Source organism: Camelus ferus, chromosome 18 (assembly GCF_009834535.1).
Source record: "Camelus ferus isolate YT-003-E chromosome 18, BCGSAC_Cfer_1.0, whole genome shotgun sequence".
Classification (NCBI taxonomy): domain Eukaryota; kingdom Metazoa; phylum Chordata; class Mammalia; order Artiodactyla; family Camelidae; genus Camelus; species Camelus ferus.
Window position 1 is genome coordinate 11,065,106 of NC_045713.1, and position 22,785 is coordinate 11,087,890.

The 22,785-nt window shown below is 50.8% G+C and overlaps 1 protein-coding gene across 1 annotated transcript in view; it reads left to right on the top strand.

Moving 5' to 3' along the window:
- Positions 1-465: 465 nt before the first annotated feature.
- The window catches only part of WIPI2 (WD repeat domain, phosphoinositide interacting 2), a 29,273-nt gene continuing 6,953 nt past the window's right edge, over positions 466-22,785 (top strand). The window contains 7 exon segments of the mRNA XM_032459962.1: positions 466-733; positions 7,069-7,151; positions 19,018-19,037; positions 19,039-19,188; positions 20,487-20,583; positions 20,982-21,079; positions 21,469-21,561. Coding sequence (XP_032315853.1) covers positions 660-733; positions 7,069-7,151; positions 19,018-19,037; positions 19,039-19,188; positions 20,487-20,583; positions 20,982-21,079; positions 21,469-21,561 — 615 coding nt within the window. The 5' untranslated portion in view covers positions 466-659.

The window sequence follows — 22,785 nt, forward strand, 5'->3', positions numbered from 1 at the left end:
TAAATATTCTTGAATGAAAGAGTGAATGTAAAATGGAATCTTCTCCCAGGGACCTAGAACGCGTGGGTCTTGGAGAAAAAATGGGGTTTCGACTCTCAGATCTAACCTTAGCAGATAAATTAGTATTTCTGAGCCTCAGTTTGCAAATTCGTAAAATGGGAATGCAACATTCTCTACAGAGGGTTGCTATAGGTACCAAACAAGATAACGCACATTCTCGGCAGGGATGGGCCCGCGGCAGGCCCTTCTAATACGAAAAAAACGATGGGGGCGGGGGATACGGAGCGCCTACTCTCCCCCATGCGCATGCGCGGCTCTTGACGCGCCCGCAAGCCCGGCCCATGCGCCCCCGCGTGTCCCCATGCGTGCGCGTGTTTCGCCGGAACCTGGGCCCGGGCCGGAGGTGAAGGGGTGGGACCTCCACAGTACGCCTGCGCCCTGAGAGGCCGTGCGCCGAGGGGGCGGGGCCGCGCACGCGCGCCAGGTGCCCCGGCTCTGGAGCATAAACAAGAGGGGTCGGGATGAGGCGGCGGTTGATGCCCGAGCAGCGAGTGGGGGCGAGCGAGGCGGCGAGCGGGGCTCGGCGCCGACCCTGAGCTCACCCGACCTGCCCACCCGCGCGCGAGCCCAGGGTCGGGCCCACTAGCCGCGCGCCCACCATGAACCTGGCGAGTCAGAGCGGCGAGGCCGGCGCCAGCCAGCTGCTCTTCGCCAACTTCAACCAGGACGTCACGTAAGGACGGGCACAGGCGGGGGTCGGGGCCGGGGTCGGAGGTCCGGAGATCGGGGTGGGAGGGCCGGGGCCGGGGGCCTGGAGCCCCGGAGGGCGCGGGCGGGCCCGGGGCTTGGAGGGAGGGGCGCCGTCCCTGGGGACCCTCGGGGCGCTGCCCTGGAGCTGCGATCTCCGGGCGGGAAAGTGATGGCTATAAGGGAGGTATTTTTCCCACCGGCGGGAAGGCTTTCTCTTTTCGGACCTCACTTCTCACAAAGTTGGGGCAGAACTTAGTGGCCTGACTTGTCTCTGCCGCCTCCGGAGCGGTGGGAGTGGGCTTCTTCCTTATATCCCGCTTCCCCCTTTTCCCTCAGCCTTCTTCCTCCACTCTTTGCCCTCTTCGGGCCTTTCGCGGCTTCTCAGCATCTCAGGGGTCCCTTTTATTTCCTTTTCTCCCTGTCTCGCTGTTCTTTTCGGCAGGTAACTTTGATGTCCTCATCGAGCAAGAAGGAGACTTAGCAGGAATCCTGGTCTCTTGACTTGGGGAGAAACAGAGCCAAGGGGGATGTGTCAGAAACACCCGAGGGGATCTTGACCCTTCAGGGAATGGGCCGTCCTTCTAGGGGAAGAGAGGCCCTTGATGCCAGCCCGTGGATTTGACATGCTATTTGTCCAAACCCGTATGGATTTAAAGCCGATTCTTCAGAGCCTGTCTCTGAGGTGATGTGTGAGGATAGATAATAGATGAGGCTTCTGGAGAAGGAAGGATGAGTTGTGGTGCTGGAAGGGAGGAGAGCCATCTTGGGAAGTGAGTAAGAGGAAGTGATGTCAGAGGGAAGGAGGAGTGGTCCATTGGCTTCATAGTAAGTGGTTGGTTGAGTTGTTACTGGTTGAATGGAATGGGCAAGGTAGTAAATGAGATTTGTTTTTTAAATTAAAATTTAATTGCAGAACGGCAAGGAGCAAGTCAGTGGTGTGCAGTGGGTGCTCAGTAGTTCCTCCCAAAGTTGTGAAAGTGGTGCAGACACCCCCACAAGGGCTGTGTTGTACTTGGGAGGGAGCAGAGCACCTCCTCCAACTACAGGGGGGACACCGAAGTCCAGGAGGGGTCAGAGCAGAGCCTGGCTCTCACACTTGGTTAATAGTGGAGTTGGGGCAGGACTAGAACTTAGGATTTCCTGAATTCTCTTCTGTTCTTTCCAATCTGACACGCTCTTGTAGGATTTTGAGGACAGTGACTCTAGAAAGCTAACTGTAGCAATCTTTAAATATGAAAACTATCAATTACTGTAGTGTTCTTTGTGACCAAAAGCCAGTACAACAGAAACAACTTGGACAACCTGTTGCAGGTGGTTATGACGGAGATGGACTATGTTATACTAATCCAGGTAGGGAGGAGGAACATTTCAAACCAGCTGTGACTTGGTTTTTAAGTGCTTAGTATTTTGAGACCCGTCAGAATGGTAGCTTTATGGTTTGGGTTTTTTGGTTTTTTTTTTAATGTCTTGTATAAAATAGAGAATTTCCAAAACATTTTCTACCATTCTTTCAGTGTTTCACTGCTCATCATTTATACTGAAAGGAAGTCAAATATGAGAAGGCATTCTCTTTTGCTGTTACTCAAATGGGCTACCAATTTCCCTATAGTGTAAATAGAAGGCTGTCACTCTGGCCTGAAATAAGGTCTTTTTGTACTTGGAAGTCGTGTGCCTTCCTTCCCACTCCTCCCTTGGCCCTAAAGTTATTAGTTCAAGACAAGATTTGTGTCATAATTTTGACTTGCCAAGGAGACCTTGAGAGAGAGAGTAGGAGCATAAATTGTACGAAAAAGTAAGTTAGGATTATACTGAAAGGTTATTGATTAAAGTGACTGAAAGCAATACAGATGTTCCTAGACGGAGGCTCTACAGTTTACTCCTTACCCCCTTGTCTATCTCCAGTGTTCCTTTTAATAAAGGAACACAATTTTTCACAAGACAAAGGATATTGGATCTATGTTCATGGTATTCAGTGAGAAAATCTGGAAGCCATTTCACATAATAGAACACATGTTGTGTGTTTAGTAACACTGGAGCAGCAAGTACTCCTTCCATAGCAAACTGTATCTGTCCTTTCTGTTTGTCCTGGTATATGATTTCAAATATTGTATTTTTTTCCTATGATTCTTATTCTGAAAGTGTGAATTTTTTTAACTTTTTTTTATTGAGTTATAGTCATTTTACAATGTTTTGGGGGTTTTTTTTTTTCACCGTTTTCTTTTTCTTTTTTTAACCAGAATTGGTTAAAAGACATCAAGAAAAGTTGGTCCCCCTTGTCTCTCTTTCAACTGGTTAGTTTCAATCCTAGTTTCTGAAAGTAACACTTTGGAAAGCTTATTTTGGAGGAATTTGGGGGTTTTTTTTTTTTTTTTTTTTTGACATTGACTAGTAAGTGGCAGAGTGTCACTTGAGTCTTAAATGGAAGCATCAGGGACTGAATAGGTCCAGGGGGTGACACTCAGCTTGTGGGAGGTCAGAGGTGTAGCGATGTATGCATCGTTTAGAAATTACATTTCTAAAAGGGATAGAGTGATGACTGGGACTTGATTTCCCAAGTCTTCCGTTTGTAGCATTGATGTTGTATGTGTCTGAAAGTTATGGGCATAGAGACAGTAAGGAAGCTCTGGTCTGAATTTATGGCTTCCTTTGACTGGCTTTCTTCTAGGTTTCAGCAGCTGTTCTGAGAAGGTCCTTTTCCTTTATCAGTAAATCAAAGGGCTTGGGAGTAGATAGTCTTGAGGGATCCTTCAACCTTAAAGTTGGAGGTTGTTCTGCCTGCTGTGGAGAGGATGTGTTTGAGGAGGGCAGGGCAGTCCCTGAGGAGGACACTGTCCAGCAGCAGTAGCCAGTGGAAACAAGACTGGGGGCCATCAGGGTGTGGCGGGACCCACGGGATGAGTGACATGCATCAAAGGGAGAAGTTAAGGTCACTCCCCAGTCTCCAGCTTTGGGTTCTGAATGAACAGTGATAAAATACTTTGGGAGAAAGATCAGAGAGGGATTCCATTTAGGGGAAAAGATGAACTCTGCCTCCGCAATTATTAAGTATCAAGGGCCTTAGGGATACTCAAGTGGCGTCTGGGGTGGACAGGATGTGAGCGGAGGGGAGGCTTGCCGTGGCAGTGAGCTTTCTGAGTAGGGCCCTGGGGCCTGCCTGGTCTCAGCAACAGTCCAGGTGGCTTCCTTTTTATGGGTGTGGACTGTTTCCACTTGACCCCATCATCCAGTCTGGCTTTTGATGAAAGTAGTGAAAAGAGAAAACTTTAGTGAACTGATCACTGTTCAGAGAGTAGAGAAAAGAAAAGGGAATTAAGAAAAAGATTTTTTCATTTTAAATGTTTTAATGCTTTTTAAAACACTTTTGTTTTTTGGTGGAAATCACTGTCTTTTAGATGTTGAACCACTCAAGTTTAAAATCAGTGACACAGACTTGCAGTTAAAGATGGTAGATAAAACACAGACACTTATTTTGGTTCCCTCAGAACCCTGATAAAATGTCAGTCAATAAAATGCCAAAAAGATACTGAAAAAGGCTTAAACCCGTAGGATGAGGAGAATGAGAAAGGAGACAGTAGCAACAAAATTTTAGAAGCTAGCGAGCGGTGAGGGAAGGTGAGTCCTCTCTTAGCGGTGGAGGAAGCAGAGAACCAGCCGAGTTTAACCCGCAGAATCCCCCAAAGGCTCTGGGCGGCCTCCCCGGAAGCTCTCCCACTGGGGCAGAGCAGGTGTGATGCTGGGAAAGAGATCAGCCCAAGTGTGTTTGAGAAGCAGGCACTGTCTCCCCTGCCCCAAGGGAAGGACTGAGGCCTTGTCTCCAGAGGGCACAGCAGACAGGTCCCTAGATTTTGACACCAGACCCAGTTGAAGGCAGGGGTGAAGCACTGGGGTAGAGATGAGGTGAATGTATCCTCTTTTCTGTTTTCCCCTTTGTCAGTAAGAGATGTCACTGTGTTACCTTTTTAAAAAGCCACATAAACACTGACTGGGGGATGTGATGATTTATTAGGGGAATCTCATTCTTACCTGCTCTCCTCCTGTTAACATGTCTGCCAGTGTGTGGTCAGGCGATTCGGGAGCGGTCATTAAAAGCAGACTTTCCCAAGAGAGTGTGTGAACCTGATAGTAGGCATTTGAGATGTAAATATCAAACCCATTTATATTTCACATCATCCTTTAAAAATGCCTGCCTTGCAGGGAGGGTACAGCTCAGGGGTAGAGCACATGCTTAGCATGCACGAGGTCCTGGATTTAATCCCCAACTACCTCCATTTAAAAAAAAGTCTGCCTTTATTGATAAAGTGTATGCTCATACTAACCACATGTACATACCAAAAATGTTTGGTGTATTTTTGCTTACATTTCCTACTGATGGGTGTGCACAATGTTTTGTAAACCATGAGATTAAAAGTCTAGCTAAGACATTTAATATCTTACATCAGTTTCTGAATATCTGGAGGAACATCAAAGTTCTAATATTTGATCAGTTTTAACAAATTCTACCTGTTTGAAGCACAGCTAGGACCCTGGATAGATCAAAATCCAGGTTCTCGTTAATTCATTAAAGCTCGTTAGTTTTGCACATACAGGAGCCCTCTCTAGGCCTATCGTTTACATGGAACTAATAAGCTTGGTGGCTTGGTTCCCACGTCAGCAAGAAATTTGAAAGAGGAAGCGGCTGTTAGTGATGGTAGGATGCTCCGGGCGCAGTGACAACTGACAGCAGAACAGAAGGTGGAAAATACCGTTGTAGCCCCGCGCTGCAGCCTGCCATTTGATGTAGGCACACGAAGCCCTCAGCTCCTTGTTAGAGTCTGAGAGGGTCACTGTGTCACGACAGTAAACGTGCAGTGGTGGGAGTCCAGTCAGATGCTGGGGGTTTGCCATCCCACACAGAAGACCGTGTAAGAATGACTTATTTTTTTAAGTCAGAAATGGTGGGGAAAAGGTTTGGTGCTTAAAATAGCAACCCTTAGTTATCTGGAAAACATTTTCCAGAGGTTATAAATTGTTGAGATTTTGTTTTATTTTTAGCTTTTCTGGATATTCTTGTATTTTTGTTGGTTCCTTTATGGCTTCTCAAAATATCTACAGGTAACAGTGCCTAATTACTTCACTGATAGAATTAATTCAACACAGTGAAGTGTTTTTGCAGAGAAAAATTATATGGGCTGGTAGAAAGAGTTTCATTTCTGTTATGCTAAGATGAACCAATTGCAATTTTAAAAGTTTAACAGTAATTATAGCAGCTCTGTTCTTGGAATGTATTTCTTCTCCACGAGTGTGAGAGAGGTTGGGAACCTCAAGTGTTTAATAGATGAAATGACCATTACAGGAGCCCTGATTTGTACCTTGGTGTGCAAATACTCATAATATGAAACGTCAGTTTTCATTTCTCATCCTCCAGTTTATCCTCTGGCTCCTCTTGTTCTCATGTTCTCCCAGACAGTAGATACCAAAGTGATCCCAGCCCCTGATTCTTCGCACATCCCACCGTGTCCTGCTTTATTCTCTCATCCCCTTTCGGAAAGCTGTGCTTTCTCCTTCTTCCCCCCTCCCTGGTCAGTCACGTTCTGCAAACTAGGGATCTTCGGTGGCGAGGTGCTTCATTTAGTGGCGCAGCTCTCCTGTGCTCGGGGCCCCGGGGAGCTCTGCGGTCCCTCCGATCCTCTCAGCAGAAGCAGCGGTGCTGAGTGATGCGCATAGACTCGTACACGCAAGGCTGGTGGGATTTTTCCTTCCAGGCCAACAGTGTCATGCAGTCTTCCCTTTCATGCCAGGTTGTACCTTAGCAGTGTGGTCTGTTTAGCTCCATCCCCTGCTCAGCCTGTAGCTTAGCTTAGGTGACTGAGCTGCGTCTGTTACGGCCTTACTGAGACGCAGAAAGACGGTGTCCTCTGCTGAGGCTGTAGATCTTTGTTTAAAATTTACAATGTTATCTTACCTTTTGGACTCTCAGGTACACCATGCTCGTCTATCAGATCACCTGAGAAACCCCACTTTGCTTTGAGGTGATCGTTAATTTAGGGCCAATTACTTTTATTTTTATGTCAAGCTTATCTTTACCGTTTTGTAGGTTTTCAGTAAGAATATCGCCTATCTTTATTCTGCTGACATTCACCATTTCCTGGCTATGAGGTGTGATGTCTTCCTCTGTCCCTCTCGTCCCTGCTCCGCCACCACTCCCCGGGTACAAATGACACGAGACGGTCTGTGTTCATTGCCGGTAGAGGTGACGGTGACTGTTCGGTGACGTGGAGCTAGTCTGTGCATCATACCCACCCGTATCAGCTCTTATGTCTGAATTTGGCTTTTTTGCAGGTCTCTAGCTGTTGGTAGTAAATCCGGTTATAAGTTTTTCTCCCTTTCTTCTGTGGATAAACTGGAACAGATCTATGAATGCAGTAAGTGTTTGCTTTATTTTTCCCCTTTCTTAAAACAGACAAGTTATACTTGAATTAGGTTGCATTCTTAAATTCAGACATGATGGTTAAGATCCAAATACCCCTTGACCAATAATCCTACGTCACCTTACCAAGAGGTGACGACTGAGCAACAGTGTATGTGTTTCCCAGGTCTCTTCCTGGGCGTTTGCACACTTACAAATGCGCATAAAGACTTGTTTTACGGGCTGTCTTTTTCAATGCATGGTATCGTACTATATGCATCGTTCTGTAACTTCTCCCCCTTTTTAATGCCACTTAAACCATGCAGGTGTCTGTCATAGAGGGCTTCCAGAAACTTGGGAACTTTGCATCCCCTTGGGAATGGTTTATGTCCTCCAGTTGGCATTTTGTGGCATTTGAGTAGCTGCGTGTCAGAGGCCTGCGGGATTGCGGACGGTCGTGAGCTTTGACGTCTTGCTCAGTCACTTACTGTGGCTTTATATGGTTGGCTTTGTCCCTGGACCTCACTTTCTTTGGTTTTCGTGTGTGTGTGTGTGTGTGTGTGTGTGTGTGTGTGTGAGAGAGAGAGAGAGAGAGAGAGAGAGAGCGAGAGAGCGCGCAAGCGAGCTTGCTGAGTAAGTAGCAGCACCCCCGTGAGAATAGGATGGAAAGCTTTGACTCTCCCACATCAGTAACTTCTTTCTCATTAATACAATTGTAGATTTACATACAGTTTTAGGAAATAATACAGACGCCTCTACTCTTCTCCCAGTTTCCCCCAGTGGTACCATTTTGCAAACCTATGGTGCAGTGTCACAACCAGGAAGGTAACATTGATGTAATCCATGCCCCATGTTCAGGTCCCCCCACCAGTCTTACCTGTACGTGTGTGTGTGTGTTCTGTACGTGTGGGAGGGTGTGGGTGTGTAGGTTCTGTACGTGGTGGGGATGTGTATGTAGATTCTGGGTGTGGGCGTGGGGGTGTAGGTTCTTTATGTGGGGGGGTGTGGGTTCTGTACATGGGCAGGGGTGTGGGGAGGTGTCGGTGTGTAGATTCTGTATGTGTCGGGGGGTGTGTAGGCTCTGTGGGCGTGGGGGTGTGTTGTGTGGGGGTGTGTGTGTAGGTTCTGTACGTGGGCAGGAGTGTAAGGGGGTGTGGGTGTGTGTATATGGTGGAGGCATGGGGGGGCGTGTGTAGGTTCTGTACGTGGGTGTGGGGGGGCGTGCAGGTCTTGTACGTGTTAACACCCACGCAGCTTCCCGTATCCACCACAGCCTAGTTACTGGGCAGTTCTGACACCACAGGATCCTTCCAGTTGCCGTTTTATAACCACACCTGCCTCCCTCCCATGCCCCATCCCTAAACCCTGACAGCCACTAATCTGTCCTCTGCTTTTAAAATATTGTCATTTCAAAAGTGTTACCTAAATGGAAGTACGTGACCCTCTGAGATTGGCTTTCTCCACTCAGCAGCGTCCCCTGGAAGCTCACCCTGGCTGCGGGCGGCGGCAGCGCTGTCCTGTCCTGTGGCCGAGGCTGACCCCCGCAGTGGGTGCAGCCGACTGTTTGACCCTCGCCTGTTGAAGGATGTCTGGGCTGACTCCAGGTTTGGGCTGTTTGTTAAAAAGATGGCTGCTGTGAACGTTTGCGCACGGGGTTTTGTGTGGAGGCAGCTTGTCTTTTCTCTAGGGTAAATGTCTGAGTGTAATCGCTGTGTCCTGTGCTGGTGTTTTTGTGTTTTAACCTGTTGACCTGTCCTCTGTGGTGGCTGTGCTATTTCACATTCCCACCGTCAATGTGCGACGAGCCAGGCCCTCAGCACCCTTGCCAGCGTTGGGGGTAACGGCTGGTTTTATTTCAGCCGTCCTGCTGGGTGTGTGCGGGCCTGTCTCGCTGTGGGTTTAGTTTGTGTTCCCCAGCGACGGACGTCTTTCCTTGTCTTATTTGCCATCTGTATGTTATCTTCAGTGAAATGTTTGTTCATGCTTTTGCCCACTTTCTAGTCGGATTATTTGTTCTTTTTTTTTTTAATGTTGAGTTTTGAGAGTTCTTTCTATATTCTAGATTCTAGTCCTTTGTCAGATCCATGGTTTATAAATGTTTTCTCTGTGCGTGATGACGACCGTGACCTAGTTAAGAATTCTTGTTACAGAGAATTGGGGAGTTCAGGATTCTTCTTGTAATTAGTCACATGGGGGAGCAGATTCAAGGAGAGATTTCATAGTTAGCAATTTAATTATCCACACCAGCACTCAGTTTTGGGGAAGTGAGCTTTCTCCTTACTAGCGATGCCAGGCCATCCTTCCCGAGTGTTCCACTGCTGTCAGCTTTGCTTTCACTGTGGTCGCTGTTCCATCTTGGAATTCTCCTTCACCTGTGAACGTGTCTTAAGAAGGGAGCTTCAGTGAGTTAACGTGAGCAGATGTGTTGTATTCGTTCTTGATTCCGTTCATCCATAGTCATTTTTTGAGGACCCGCTACATGCCAGCCCTGTTCTGGTGTGGAGACGCAGTGGTGACAGAGTTCCTGTTCTTGTGACACTTCTATTTAAATGGAGGAGGACAAAGGACAAGTGACGGGATTTGTGTCGGATGTCATGCTAGGGACAGAGTGTTGAGCAAACACAGACCTAAGTACCGCCCCGCACCCCGGCCTCCATTAACATAAGTGGGGGCACCAGGGGAAACGGTGATCACTTGCAGCTGTGGGGTTCCCGTGGCGCCCGAGGTCAGAGGCTTTCCGGGCTCCCTCCCGGGCCCTGGCCTCTCCCATCCAGGGGCGGGCACTCAGGGGCCCCTCCCCTCCATCAGCCAAGTGTGTCTGACTTTCCCCACGAGGCCCTGTTCCTCGCTGCCCCCCAAAGGCCGGTGCCCAGGCCCCTTCCAGGGACACAGCTAGACCCAGAATTCTTAGAATAAGGGTCCCTAACTCATGGCTCCTGCCTGAGACTTTACTCCTCTTTGTCCTCAGACTTGCCTCCTGGTGCTTACCAACGCTTCTGAAATGCCTTGCTCCCAGGATGTAGCTGGAAGACGTGATCTGGGTGCTGCGCTCGCTGTGAACTGACGTGCTTGCTTGTCTCACGCGAGTGTTTCTGAGTCTCCACGTCAGCTCCCCTGACTCGGTCCCACGTAGGGTTGTTTCCACAGGGAATTTCTTCAAAGAAGGGAAGAGAATCCCTCTCTAGAAAAAGGATGCCACTGGGCTTCCATGAAGGGCTGAAGCGTTTGTTAAATCCACGTCCGCACGAGTGCCTGAATCGTGCTGTTGCATTGTTGCTACAGTGATGAGAGTCACAGATTTGGAAATCACAGGCCCCCCTCTTTGGAGAGCCCGTGCTCCGATAGGGTGTCAGAGTCCCAAAGCCTTGTCTTGACTCGTCCTCAGATTGAATCAGGTTCCTGACTGATCTGTTTCCATGAAGTTTATTTACTGGTTCTTGGCTCCTCATTTTTGAAAGGCTTTTTGTGGAACAAAATGTGATGTCTTGACAGCATCGTTAAAAGAGTGGGCATTTGCTGACCAGCACGGTCAGGTGGTCTGTAGATCTCTGTTCTCCTCAGTGAACTTGGCCCCTCAGAATAGGACAGAATGGACAGAACCTGCCCCCTCGGGTTAGTTCATGAAACTGAAGATGTTAAATTCCTTTGGTCCTTAATCGTTACCCACCTTTTTCATAGTCTTTTATTGAGCAGGTAAAAGAATGTCTCTTAGGAAACAGATTAGCTGCCGAGTCAAGATTGTTTTCTGGGATTTTTCCACAAATAGATTCTGAGCAGAGCGGAGCTTACTGCCCCAGCATCTCGCCCAGGCCCAGCCGGCTTGCTCCCTCCTGACTCCTGACCATCCATCGTGAAATCAGATCTTTGCTGTCGCTCACCGCTGCCGTTACGGAAAGAATGAACCAGAGCTGGTCTTGGGAGAAACAAGATCGACAGCTACTTGTTCTGCTTGTTTTAACAAATGAAAAACCCTTTGCCCAGCAGCATTGGAAGATTTTTTTTTTTAACTCTATATTCTCATTTCAAACTTACAAGAAAGTTGCAAGGACTCCCATGTATGCTCTGCCCGTTGGAGTGCCTCATTTATCATTCTCTCTTTCCCTCCCTGTGTGTCCTTTTTTATTTATTTTAAAATATATTATGTGCAAATATGTGGTCTCTTTTCCCTGAAATAGTACTGCAACGAAACCCTACCCTGTTAGGCAGTATAAAGGACTAATTATTTGTAAACTATTTGTGTTTATTATTTGTAAAATGTCACAGAAGTTTAGAGAGAAACTGGCCTTTGCAGAGTCGACATCCTGTGTCATCTCTGCATCTATGTGTCTGAACTAGGACGCCACACCCCACAAAGCGTTCAGGTCTGCAGCTCAGCATAAGCAGCCTGTCTGACGTGGCTCTGGTCTGGCTGGCTGTGCACTGGCCGGGGCGTTCGCTGCAGTGAGACGCATGGTGGTGGGCCTCCCAGTAGCCCCTCTGCCCGAATCTGTCGTGAAGGACGACTCGGCTCTTAACTTGCGCCTCTCTGTTACTCCGGGCACCACAGACGTCCCATTGGGAAGTGTGCTGGGTTAGTTACTGGCTGTGTCCCTCCCCCTTCCCACTGTGGGAAGTTTTATCATCACTAGCTCTAAACTGCACCAGCAGAAGCAAAACAACATTCTCCTTTTTTTTTTAGTTGAAGTATAGACAGTTTACATTGTCGTCCGTTTCTGGTGCACAGGGCAGTGCTTTAGTCGTACACACACACGTGCATTCGCTTGCACGTTCTTTCTCGTTAGAGGTTACTACAAGATATTGAATGTAGTTCTCAAGTGTGAAACAGTTTCTTAAATTGAATTTTGGGTAGGAAGTCGTGAGGAAGAAAGTGTGGCAGAAATTGTGGCCAAGCCCACCCAGAACAGACAGGAGAGCAAGGCCACGGAGCCCTCCCTGGCTGGCCTGCGTGCCCGCTGCCCGGCGTCCTTCGGTGTGGCGGCTCTGCCCTTCGGTGACCGGCCTGCTTCCTGTCACGGGAGGCTGGGCTGTGTGCGCTCACTTCAGTGGAGAGTGACCACTCCGGGCGTGTGGGCTCTTCTATGCTTGTTCCTCCAACTTTTCTTGGGAGTGGGGAGTGATATAAAGACTCTAAAGAGCTTCTTGAAATGACACAGAGAAGAATAACAAACCTAAACCTGGACAGCGCGTGGAGACGGGCCGCCTTCTGGGTGCACCACCGAGAAGGCAGGCGGGTCGCTTGCCGGGGCTGAAGTGCACCCTCCTCTGTTTCTGCCTGGTGTGTAGTGACAAAAAGGCGTCAGCCCCGGGTGGCTGGCGGCTCACGTGCCTTCTGCACACGGCCTCAGCCTTTTCCGGTTCGTGGCGCCTTTGGAGATCTGATGCAAGCGGCAGGTATTTCCCAGAGAAAACCTGATATTCAGTGTATGACTTCGGCGGTTTGAGGGGGCCCTTCAGGCCGTGTGTGTGCTCTGGGGTGCAGGCCCCCACAGTCTTAGAGAAGATGGCGGTGAAGTCCCCTCAGCCCCGACGCCGCTCTGCCCCCATCCATCACTCCTGCTCTCACCGGAGCACAGCTTGAATCTGAAGTCCCTGTGCCCTATCCTTACGTCAGATCTTGGTATATTGGCCAAAATTTGAATTTATGCAATAGTTTGTGGCTAGAATTCAGATTTATGCAATAGTCTGCCTGTGTGTGTTTTTTTTAATACCTTTTTTGAGGTGTAATTTAGATGCCATAAGTCACCTGTTAGAAGTGTACAGTTCAGTGCGTTCAGTTTATTGACTGAGCCGTGCAGGCTACTGTAATCCAATTCTAAAACATTTTTTATCACACACACCCCCCCCACCCCAGCCAAAGAAACCCTGAGTCCATCAGCAGGGTGACTCCCCCCCGCTCCCCCACCCCCTCAGCCCTGGGCAACCGCTGATGTCCGCCCTGCCTCGGATCTGCTGCTCTGGACGAGTCAGATAAACGGCCCACGTGTGAGCGGCGTCTTCCACTTACAGCAGGTTGGGATTCACGCGTTTGTCTGTGCGTCGCCCCTCTAGCCCAGCAACGTGACAGCACAGGGTGTGCTGTGTGCTGTTGATGGACCCCGGGGTGCTTCCAGCCCCTTCCTGTTGTAAATAGTGCTGCTGTGAGCGCTTGTGTGCAGGTGTTGAGCGGGCCTGTGTTTGCACTTCTCTCGAGCGGATGGCACTGTAGGTGTGAGCTGGGTGAGCATCTTCGTTTTGCCCAGTTGTGAGCACAGCTGGAGGAGAGACTCCCAGAGCCGGGAAGAGTGGGTCAGTAGGTCCGCACGTTAAAGCTGATGGATGTTGCCAAGTTGCCCTTAGAAAGGCAGTTCGGGTTCCTGTCTCTGTTAACGCTGTCTGGCGCCTGTTTCCTCATTTCTGCACCACGAGGCATTGTCAGACATTTTAATATTTATGAGTCTGAGATTTTTAAAAAACGTTCACTGGTCTTTTTTACATTTTTTGAATCATAACTGAGATGAAACTTTCATGTAGTCACTGTGGTCATTTTGTTTTTCCTTAACTGCTTCCTCCCCCTTTGTCTGCTCTTCTGTCGGATTGTTTGTCTCTTACTGACTTAAAGCGGATTAGCCGTTTGTTGTGGGCTGCAGATACTTCTGGGTTGTTTGCTTTTTGACCTTGCTTATGGTCTTTTTGCCATTCTGACGTCTTGACTTTTTGTGTGTTCAAGTGTATCCACCGCTTCTTGTCAGGTGTCTGAAAACTAGGAAGGCCTTCGCTCCAGGGATGCGCGAACGTCCGCTGATGGCATCGTCCGGTTCTTTGGTTTTGTGTTTTACATTAAATGCTTGATCCACCTGGAGTTGATGTTGTTGTAAGACATTTTTCTTCCTTATTTAGAGGTCTTACTAAAGTATTTAGGGGTAAAATGTCAAGGTGATGAGCCCCTCTTTGAAACTTCATTGAGGAAAAATAGAGTGAAGCTAAATGGTGGAAAGACGGTATTTGTTAAATCTACGTGACGGGGACATGGAGGTCCATCATAGTGTTGGCTTTTATGAATATTTGCGGTTGAAAATAGCTTTGCTGTCTTCACACCACACTGCCCCTGTTTTTAAAATTCTTAAAGAAGTCTCCTTTGCTTTTTTTCATCAATTTTTTTTAAATTCAGACTTACAGTTGGGTAGGAAAGATCGGCAAACACCCTAAACTAAGCCTATTATTTCTTCACTGTCTCTACCCTTGGGTTTAAACAAATGAATGACTCATCTCCACCCTTTTATTAGTGGAAGTTTTCAAACACAGAGAAGGCGGAAGTATTTTACAGCTGAGCCACGTGCCCACCACCGAGAGTCTGTCGTGAGCGCTCTGCTTTCCCAGCCACACACCCATCCTCTCTCGTGTCTGCATTTCTAGGTACATTGCAGACATCCTCACACGGCCCCTGACGTACTCCAGGGTGACTGTCAGTGACCAGAGTTCAGTGTGTTCGTTTTTCCCTTTTGAGGCAGTATTTTCCGCCGGTGGAAAGCACTGGTCTCACGTAAACCTTCTGTGCTTTGACAGGTGCTTGCGTGTGTGTAACCTGGACTCCTAGCAAGGCTCACCACCACGCCAGGAAGTTCCCGCGTGCTCCCCGACCCTCCTCACTCCCAGCTCCCTCCCACCCCTCGGAGGCAAGCAGTGCTCTGGGCTCTTCTGCTGTGGCCTGGTTTTGCCTGTTCTCCATCCTGCACACGCAGCATGTGCTGTTAGTAAGGGGGCTTTTCGCGCCAAGTGATGGTTCTGAGGTTTGCCCACACTGTTGTGTCTCAGTTGCCCGGTATCTGAGTGTATGACTGTTTGTTTATCCATTCTCCTGTGGATGGAAATCTGGGCTTTTTCCAGTTTTTTAGCTGTTAAGAATGAAGCTGCCGTAAACGCTCCCGTACAGATCTTTCTGTGGACACGTGTGTTCCTCTATCTTGGGTAGACAGGAGTGGAGCCGTGTTTGGTTCTGTGAGACGCCCCGGGCTCTGCTTGGCCGCCCGCTTCGTGCTCGCGGTGCTGGCGGGTCCGTGTCATCGGTCCTTTCCGTTGCAGCCGTTCTGATGCGTGTGTGACGATAGCTCGTCGTGGTTTCAGTCTGAAGTCCCCTGATGGCCAGTGATTTTGGTCCCTTCCATGTCCTTGTTGGCCTTTTAATGTCTGTTGTGAAATGTCTGTTAGGTCTTTTGTCCCTTTTTAAGTGTGGTTGTTTCTGTCTCTTTATTATTGAGCTGTCGGCGCTCGTTGGATAGCGTAGATGCCAGTCCTTTGTCAGATATGTTTCGTAAATATTTTTTCCCTGTCTGGGGCTTGGCTTGTCTTTTGAGCGAACATTTTGAATTTTGACGTAGTCTGGTTTATCTGTTCTTTTTCATTGATGATTTTGGCCTTTTGTGTCCTAGGAAACCTTTGCCTACTGTCCAGTTGTGAAGGTATTTTCCTGTGTTTTCTTTGAAAGCTTTATAGTTTCAGCTTTTATGTTTCGTTCAGTAATCCCTTTCAAATTAATTCTGGGGTGTGGTGTGAGGTTTGAGACAGGTTAACTTTTTTTCCTTATGAATTCCCGTTCCACCATTTGTGGGAAAAAATTTTCTCCCCCATTGGCTTGCCCTGGTGCCGAAGCACAGTCCTTTGAGTCCTGGGATAATGGAGCGCGGTAAGCCCCCAGGTGCAGGTCTGCGGCAGCGTTGCTCTCCTGCGGGCCGCGTGTCAGCCTTTGTGTCAGAAGCACGCGTCGGACCTACTGTGGCTTTCTGTGTGAAGGCTTGCGGCCACGTGACGTAGCCCTTCGACCTGGTTCTTTCTCAAGGTAGCTTGGGCACCCTGGCCGCTTTGCCTTTCTGGCTTTAAAATCAGTTTGTCTTCAGAACCGTCTGCTGGGGTTGTGACTGGGATTGTGCGGGACCCGGACGTCCGCTGGAGAACTGATGTCTGCACAGTGTGGGTATTCCGCGAGTGAGCGTGGTGTGTCTCCCCATTTACACAGATCGTCTTCAACTCCTCTAAGTAATATTCTGTGGGGTTTTATGGAGGGCTTAGATCTTTTGTTAAGTGTTTTCCTAATATTTTGGTTTTTGAGAGTGTTGTAAGTGGAATTTCTTTACTTCACTTCCCTGTTGTTTGCTGCTGGTGTATAAAAATGCAGTTGATTTCTGTCTTCTAGCTTTGCATCCTGTGACTTTGCTAAATTCATTCATTACATTCAGTAGTTGCTTGGTAGATTCTGTGAGCTAGCAGTAGAGAGTGACATCTTCCTTTCTTGTCCTTGTGCCTTTTTTATCTCCTTCTTGCCTGTCGCCGTGTGTACGCCGTCCCGTGCAAAGAGAGGCGCGTGGCAGCCTGCCTGGTTTCCAGCCTCAGAAGGATGGGTCCAGTATTTCCACCATTGAGTGTGGTACCAGCAGTGAGATTTTTCGTAAATATCCTTTCTCAATTGAAGACGTTTCTTCCCATCCTGAGGTTTCTGCGTTTTCACCATGAATAGGCTTTGGATTTTGTTCTGCTTTTTCTGCAGCTGTTGCAGCGATACGATTTTCCTGACTGAGTTGCATTTTAATTTATTACCACGACCTCCGGTGGGGACTGACCAGTGCCTGCTGATGGTCCTGCGTTTTCCTGTAGCTGTTCACTTGCTCCCTGAGATGACTGCTCATCCTGTCCTCACTCAGTAAACCTCCACCTCTGTGCCCCACAAAGCAGCACCCACTCTGCGGGCTTCAGAGAGAAACTGACGCTTTCAGCCTGGAATTCCCTTCTGTTTCCTCCCTCAGATGACTCACCCGCCTGCATCGGCCCCGTCCTCCGTCTCCCTCCATTCAGATGGGAAAGGGGGATCCCTGTCCTGTTAAAGCCCAGCCCTCCAGGTTTTCAGTAGTTCACTCCTTGTTCCCTTGTCGTCTCTCCATCAGTACACCTCGTAGCCCATTTATTTCAGATAGAGGCTCCCTTTGACCGTACGCCACACACATGACCGTCCACGTGGAGCGCACGCATCCTCCAGCCCCTGCCCCATCTCTTCACGACACAGCTGCTGCTGCTGGTTCCCCGAGTCCTCCCCCCACTTCTCTCTCACCCCCGTTCACATTTCATTCTGCCTCCACCGTTCCGTCAGTTTGTCCAGGTCTCCAGATCACGTCCGTGACCAGACTCAGTGTGCCAGGTGGTGAGAGCCCTGGTGGGGGGCCGTGTGGGCAGGCAGACACTGTCTTTGGAGGCTGGCCTGAGGGGAGCACACTGCCGAGCTGTGGTCCACATTCCTGGGGAATGTAGAGGATGCGGTTGGTCAGGTCCATGCAGCTCCAGACAGCTACTAATCCTAAAGAAAAGGTGGGGTCACTAAACCGAGAGCCAGCAGAGTGAGATGCTGGACAGTGATGAAGAAAGGCCCCTCAGCCCAGGGCCCGAGCATCGGCCACCCCACTGGAACACTCATGGCCACCCGGGGACTGCAGCCTCGCAGATGGTCCTCCCGGCTCCACCCAGGCCACCGCATCCACTGCTCACCAAGCTGGCTCTCCCTGGGTGTACTTGGGTCTCCCTGTCAGCTTCCCGAGGGGCAGGGGCTGATCAGAGAATGCAAGGGTCGGTCCTGAGGGAAGCAGCTTTTGCTGCAAATAGTCGCACCCTGGGTGATGCCAGTCTCTTCTGAGTTTGGCTACGGGTCAGGTGCTCTAAGTACATCAGCCAGGGCGAGCAGGCCGTCCCCATCCTCCTGTGCTCGTGGTCACTCTGCGCCGTGCCCTGTCAGCTGAGCGTCAGACCCCAGGAGGGACTGGCCGCTCCGCCGAGATGCTGCTGGTTTGTAAGTTACACCGTGAAGTTCAGTGTCGGGGCTTACTGGAAGGAGTCTTTTCGAGTAGCTCCGTCCTTTGTCTTTCGTGTGAGTTGTCACAGAGGGGCATTCTTGTCCACAGTGGAAACGTTCCCAGAGGCTCCAGTTGGTCAGACCTCTCAGGACCCCTGGGCTGGCCCTCCTGGGTGTCTCTGTCCTCCGAGCCGCGCTCAGGTCATTGTTGGGTTCATGAGTGGGGACGTGCTTGGCGCCTGGCACAGCTGAGCCCTCTGCAGCTTGGGTGACAGGCCACGTGTTGGGGCAGTCTAGATTCTCGGCTCTAGTTTCCTCCATTCCGGAATTCTCTGCCCCTCCATCTGAACTTGCCCCAGGTTAATTATCAGTAAAACAAAACGGGGAGGAGGGAGGGTGGGGTGTGTGCAGGCGGTCAGCGAAGGTGGCAGGTGAAGTCCTGCCAGCAGAGGGTCTCCTGGATCTGTTCTGTTCCATGCAGGATGCGCACACATGTGGTTTAGAACCTAGCCTTCTGAGTGGGGCGCCCCCCACCAGAAGCGGGGGGCAGGGAGCTAACGGGGTAGAGTGCTGACTATAGCCCCTCCCGAGAGGGTGTGGACTAGTCGTGAGCCCCACTGACGGGCGAGGAAAGCAGGCCTCCCAGGACTGAGTCCTTCCAGGACTGTGGGGGGCCCGGCACGTGTCAGCTGCTGTTTTAAGTGCCAGGGTCCAGCTGGGACCCGGAAACAAGGCCTCTGTCCTGGCGGGGCTCACATCCGGAGTGTTATGGAGCCCCTGGTGAGCAGAGGAGGAAGGTGATCACAGGTAGCCACAGGGGCAGTGACAAGGTGATGTGGGCGTGGAGTGGGGAGGCCTCCCTATGACAGAGGTTGGGGGGCAGCCCTCCTTGCAGAAAGCAGGGCGACCTGAGAGCGGCCTGTCTGGGCCGTGCGCCGTGAACCTGACCCAGTCTGTCCCCGGCGCCCCCACGGCCCTCACGTGCTCTGCTTGGCGGACGTGACACGGTCCATGCCCGCGAACATGTCGTGCTGTTGACGCGGGTACATACGTGTGTCTGTTTCTCCCCCTTCAGCTGACACTGAAGACGTGTGCAGTCGTGGAAAGGTTGTTCTCCAGCAGCTTAGTGGCCATCGTGAGCCTCAAAGCTCCCAGGAAGCTCAAAGTCTGCCACTTTAAGAAGGGCACCGAGATCTGCAACTACAGCTACTCCAACACCATCCTGGCCGTGAGGCTGAACCGGCAGGTGAGCGGCGCTCCGACCTGCGCACGGCTGGGTGCCGGCCCACCGCAGGTGTCTCGGGGTGGCTCTCTGTGGCTGTCCCCGCCATGCCCCTTCCTCCAGCGCCTCTCCGGAAGACGCAGATGGTCCTGAGCTGGTGTTTCTGGGCCCTCGGCCTCTGGCTGGTGCCCGCTCACCTCAGCCCCATCCTGACCCGGCGCTGTTTCCTGGTCTCAGGAGTGTTGCTCAGACCACTCCGTCCTGACGCTGCCCTCCCCTCTGCCCAGCGCTTTCCCCGTCCCTCCAGACGCGGCCTCCCCGCTGCTCTGTCTGAATGCTCAGCCTGTAGAGTGGAATCATCATTTATTTACTTTTCATTTTTATAAAGGTTACTTTTTTAAAAAATCTGTGAGCATCTTTTCCCTTTTTTTCAACTGCTAATTTAACTTTTAATTTAAGATGGAGGATTTATTACTTTTTTGTATCTTTCTCAAAACTCACAAGAATGTGTGGCCGGGCGTGTGGACTTGGTGGCCGGTCCTTGAGTTTATTTCACGAGACGGTCTCGTGGCTTTTCCTTATTCACAACTACAGCACTGCCCTTAAGGGCCTTCAGCCTTTTCTGCCCTCAGCCCAGGGTTCTGTGCACTGCCGTGGGTCCGAGGAGTGACGGCCAGGGGTCTGAGAGGTCGGGTCTGGCGGAGTTGTCACAGTGGAGCCCACTGGCGTGGTGGGAACGGGGTGGGCTAGGATGGCAAATTACAAGCCACGGCGGGCCAGGTCTCCCTCTCAGGGAACCATTCCCGTGGCTCGTCAGCTGCACGTCCCTCTTCTCTAACATGGAAGCTAGAAGCTTAGACACCTGCCGAGTAATCTGAGTGCAGAATAAATGTTTATATGTTAAAAAAATCCCCAGGTCTTACTGTCGCCCTGCCGAGCCGCATTCAGCGTCAGTTTTTGAGAGCAGTGCGCCTTCACTGGGTCTGTCCAGAGCCCTCAACCTGGTTTTCATGCAGGGGAGGGCTGAGAGCAAGACAAAAACAAGCCCAATTTTTCTTAGCCAGAGCTGACTCGTTTCTGTTATGTTGAATTAAATTGCATCATTAGATGTCCTAGTACGAGTGGCAGAAATAGTTGTGGGGGCAGCCGGGCCGGCTCTGGGCGCCACTGGACTGTAGGTGAGGGGCCTGCCCGGTACCTGTGCCACAAGGGTCCAGTGTGCACGGGGCTCTAAAGGGGCACAGAGCTGCCGCGTCGGGGGCGAGTGTGTGGCGCTGGCTCCTCCTTCACGGCTGGCCCTCTGTGCTTCGTCTCTTCCCCAGAGGCTGATAGTATGCCTGGAGGAGTCCCTGTACATACACAACATCCGGGACATGAAGGTGCTGCACACCATCCGGGAGACGCCCCCGAACCCCGCGGGTAAGCCCCCGGGACGCGGCAGTCTCCTCCGTGACTCTGCCTTTAAAGATAGCGTAGGGGAGAGGCTTTCTTTTTTTAAGGTTCCACAGACAGAGGTTTAGAAGTACTGATCTTAAACCAGGCTGCCGTCCCCTGACGCTGGCCTTGTGGCCACACAGGTCGGTTTGCTCGGCCTCCAGTTCTGAGGTTGCTGATCATTCCCGACCCAAGGCCCTCCATGTGTTGTTGTGACCCTGCCATCGCCTGAGGTGGCAGTTTGGGGGGTGGGCAGCGACCACGCTGCACCGGGGCTCAGCGTGATTCCTGCGTTCTCGGTGAGGTCAGCGCTGAGTTGTGCGGCACGTGCGGAGCGAGGCCTTGGCACTGACCCGCGTGTGCCCTCCGTGCGTTGCCCGCAGGCCTGTGCGCCCTGTCCATCAGCAACGAGCACTGCTACCTGGCGTACCCCGGCAGCGCCACCATCGGGGAGGTGCAGGTCTTCGACACCATCAACCTGGTGAGGTTTCTTCCGCCCCTGGGGAGCTCGCTGAGAAAACCTCCCGTTTCCTAAAACCAGCGCCCTGGGGCCTCTGGCAGCCTTGCTCCCCATCCCAGCCGCGCAGCGCTCACGGCCACGCTGTCTGTGGGCAAGCAGGTCTGGGTCCTCCTGCCTCCGGCTGTGCTCCCGTGTACCCCAGCCCCGAGCGTCTGGCCACCGGGGTGCTGGAAGGAGCGGAGACGGATCACTTCACTTTTTTTATGGTTTGGAGCAGCATCTTCTTGGACCCCCTCCCCAAGGAAGTCAGATGGATTTAGTGGTCTATTAACCGCTCTGGTGTCTTAGCAGCAGCTGGTGGGTGTTTTCAGCCTCACGGCCGGCAGTCACCTTGTCGGTTTACCTTCCAGAGAGCTGCCAACATGATCCCGGCCCACGACAGCCCGTTAGCCGCGCTGGCCTTTGATGCCAGTGGAACCAAGCTCGCCACTGCTTCCGAGAAGGTGAGTCTGCTGGAGCCGGGAGGAGGCCAGGTCAGAGGTTTCAACAGACTCTCTCCCCTCTGTCCACCCAGGCAAGTCACCAGGGCAGTTTTGTATCAGCCCACTCACAGGCTGTCAGGTGTGCAGCCCGGAGCGTGTGTCCGGGGAGAGGCAGAAGGGGCTGCTCACAGCCCTGCGCGCCGGAGTTAAGCCCTCGGAATAGCTGTGCAGTATTCAGCTGGCGTCTATTTAACCATCTTTTGGAGATATTTATATTGTTTCCAGTATTTAGGATATATTGATACGTATTAGTAATAATAATTTGAACATAGAGCGTATGTTCAAAATGTGGATTTAGGTCTTATGTGTAAATTTTTCACATGCATCTCTAAATACTGGCTTGAGTTCCGGTGAGAATTTTTGGGTTAAGAAGACATGGCCCGTTAAAGCTCCCTGCACGTACGACGGAGTGGCTTTGACAGTCCTTTCCGTTTGGCCCTCCTCAGCCCCGGGACACTGGCGGGTGCTCCCTCCTTTCCCCTCTCCTTCCTTGTGGCTCTGCTCTCCTCCAGACGGCCCCGCCCCTGCCCGGCATCTCTTGGGGCTCCCGCTCCTTCTCCTGGCCTGTCCCTCCCGCTGAGCGTGGTGCCTGCCCTTCAGGGACCCGCTGCCTTGTGGTACTTCGATGCTTTCTCACCGAAAATCCAAAGTGGCTTCCCCTCCTAAGTTGTCTCTGCCCTTGAACCAGCCCCCCAGTGGGGTACAAGAAAGTCAGCTCACGTCTTTACTTTTCCCGTGGGGTCTTCTCACCACTGACCCGCAGCTTCTGTGATACCTGTTTACGTACCACTCACTAGCCCCTTGATACTCACCTCTGACCCCCTTGCACGGGAAGCCTCCTGCTTTATATTGAGGGCTCAGAGAGGTTAAGTCATCATCCCAGGGTCACCCATCTGGGCAGCGGCAAAGAACTAGACTCCAAGTTTGATTTTACATCAGACACTGTGCTGGATGGTGCCAGTGCCACCTCGTCCTTCTCTTCTCCCCTGGGAGGGTCACAGTGGCCCTGAGACTGTTATCCCTTGATTAATCGAAGTCGTATCTTTGTGGTTTTTATTAGATCTTAAAATGCTCTAAAGTGCTTTATGGAGTTTATGGCCAGTAAAAATAGAACAGTTTTTTTCCCAGACTATAAAAAGCAAACTCTTGATTGGCTTTTAAACAGAATACTTTGAGTTCCTGGCA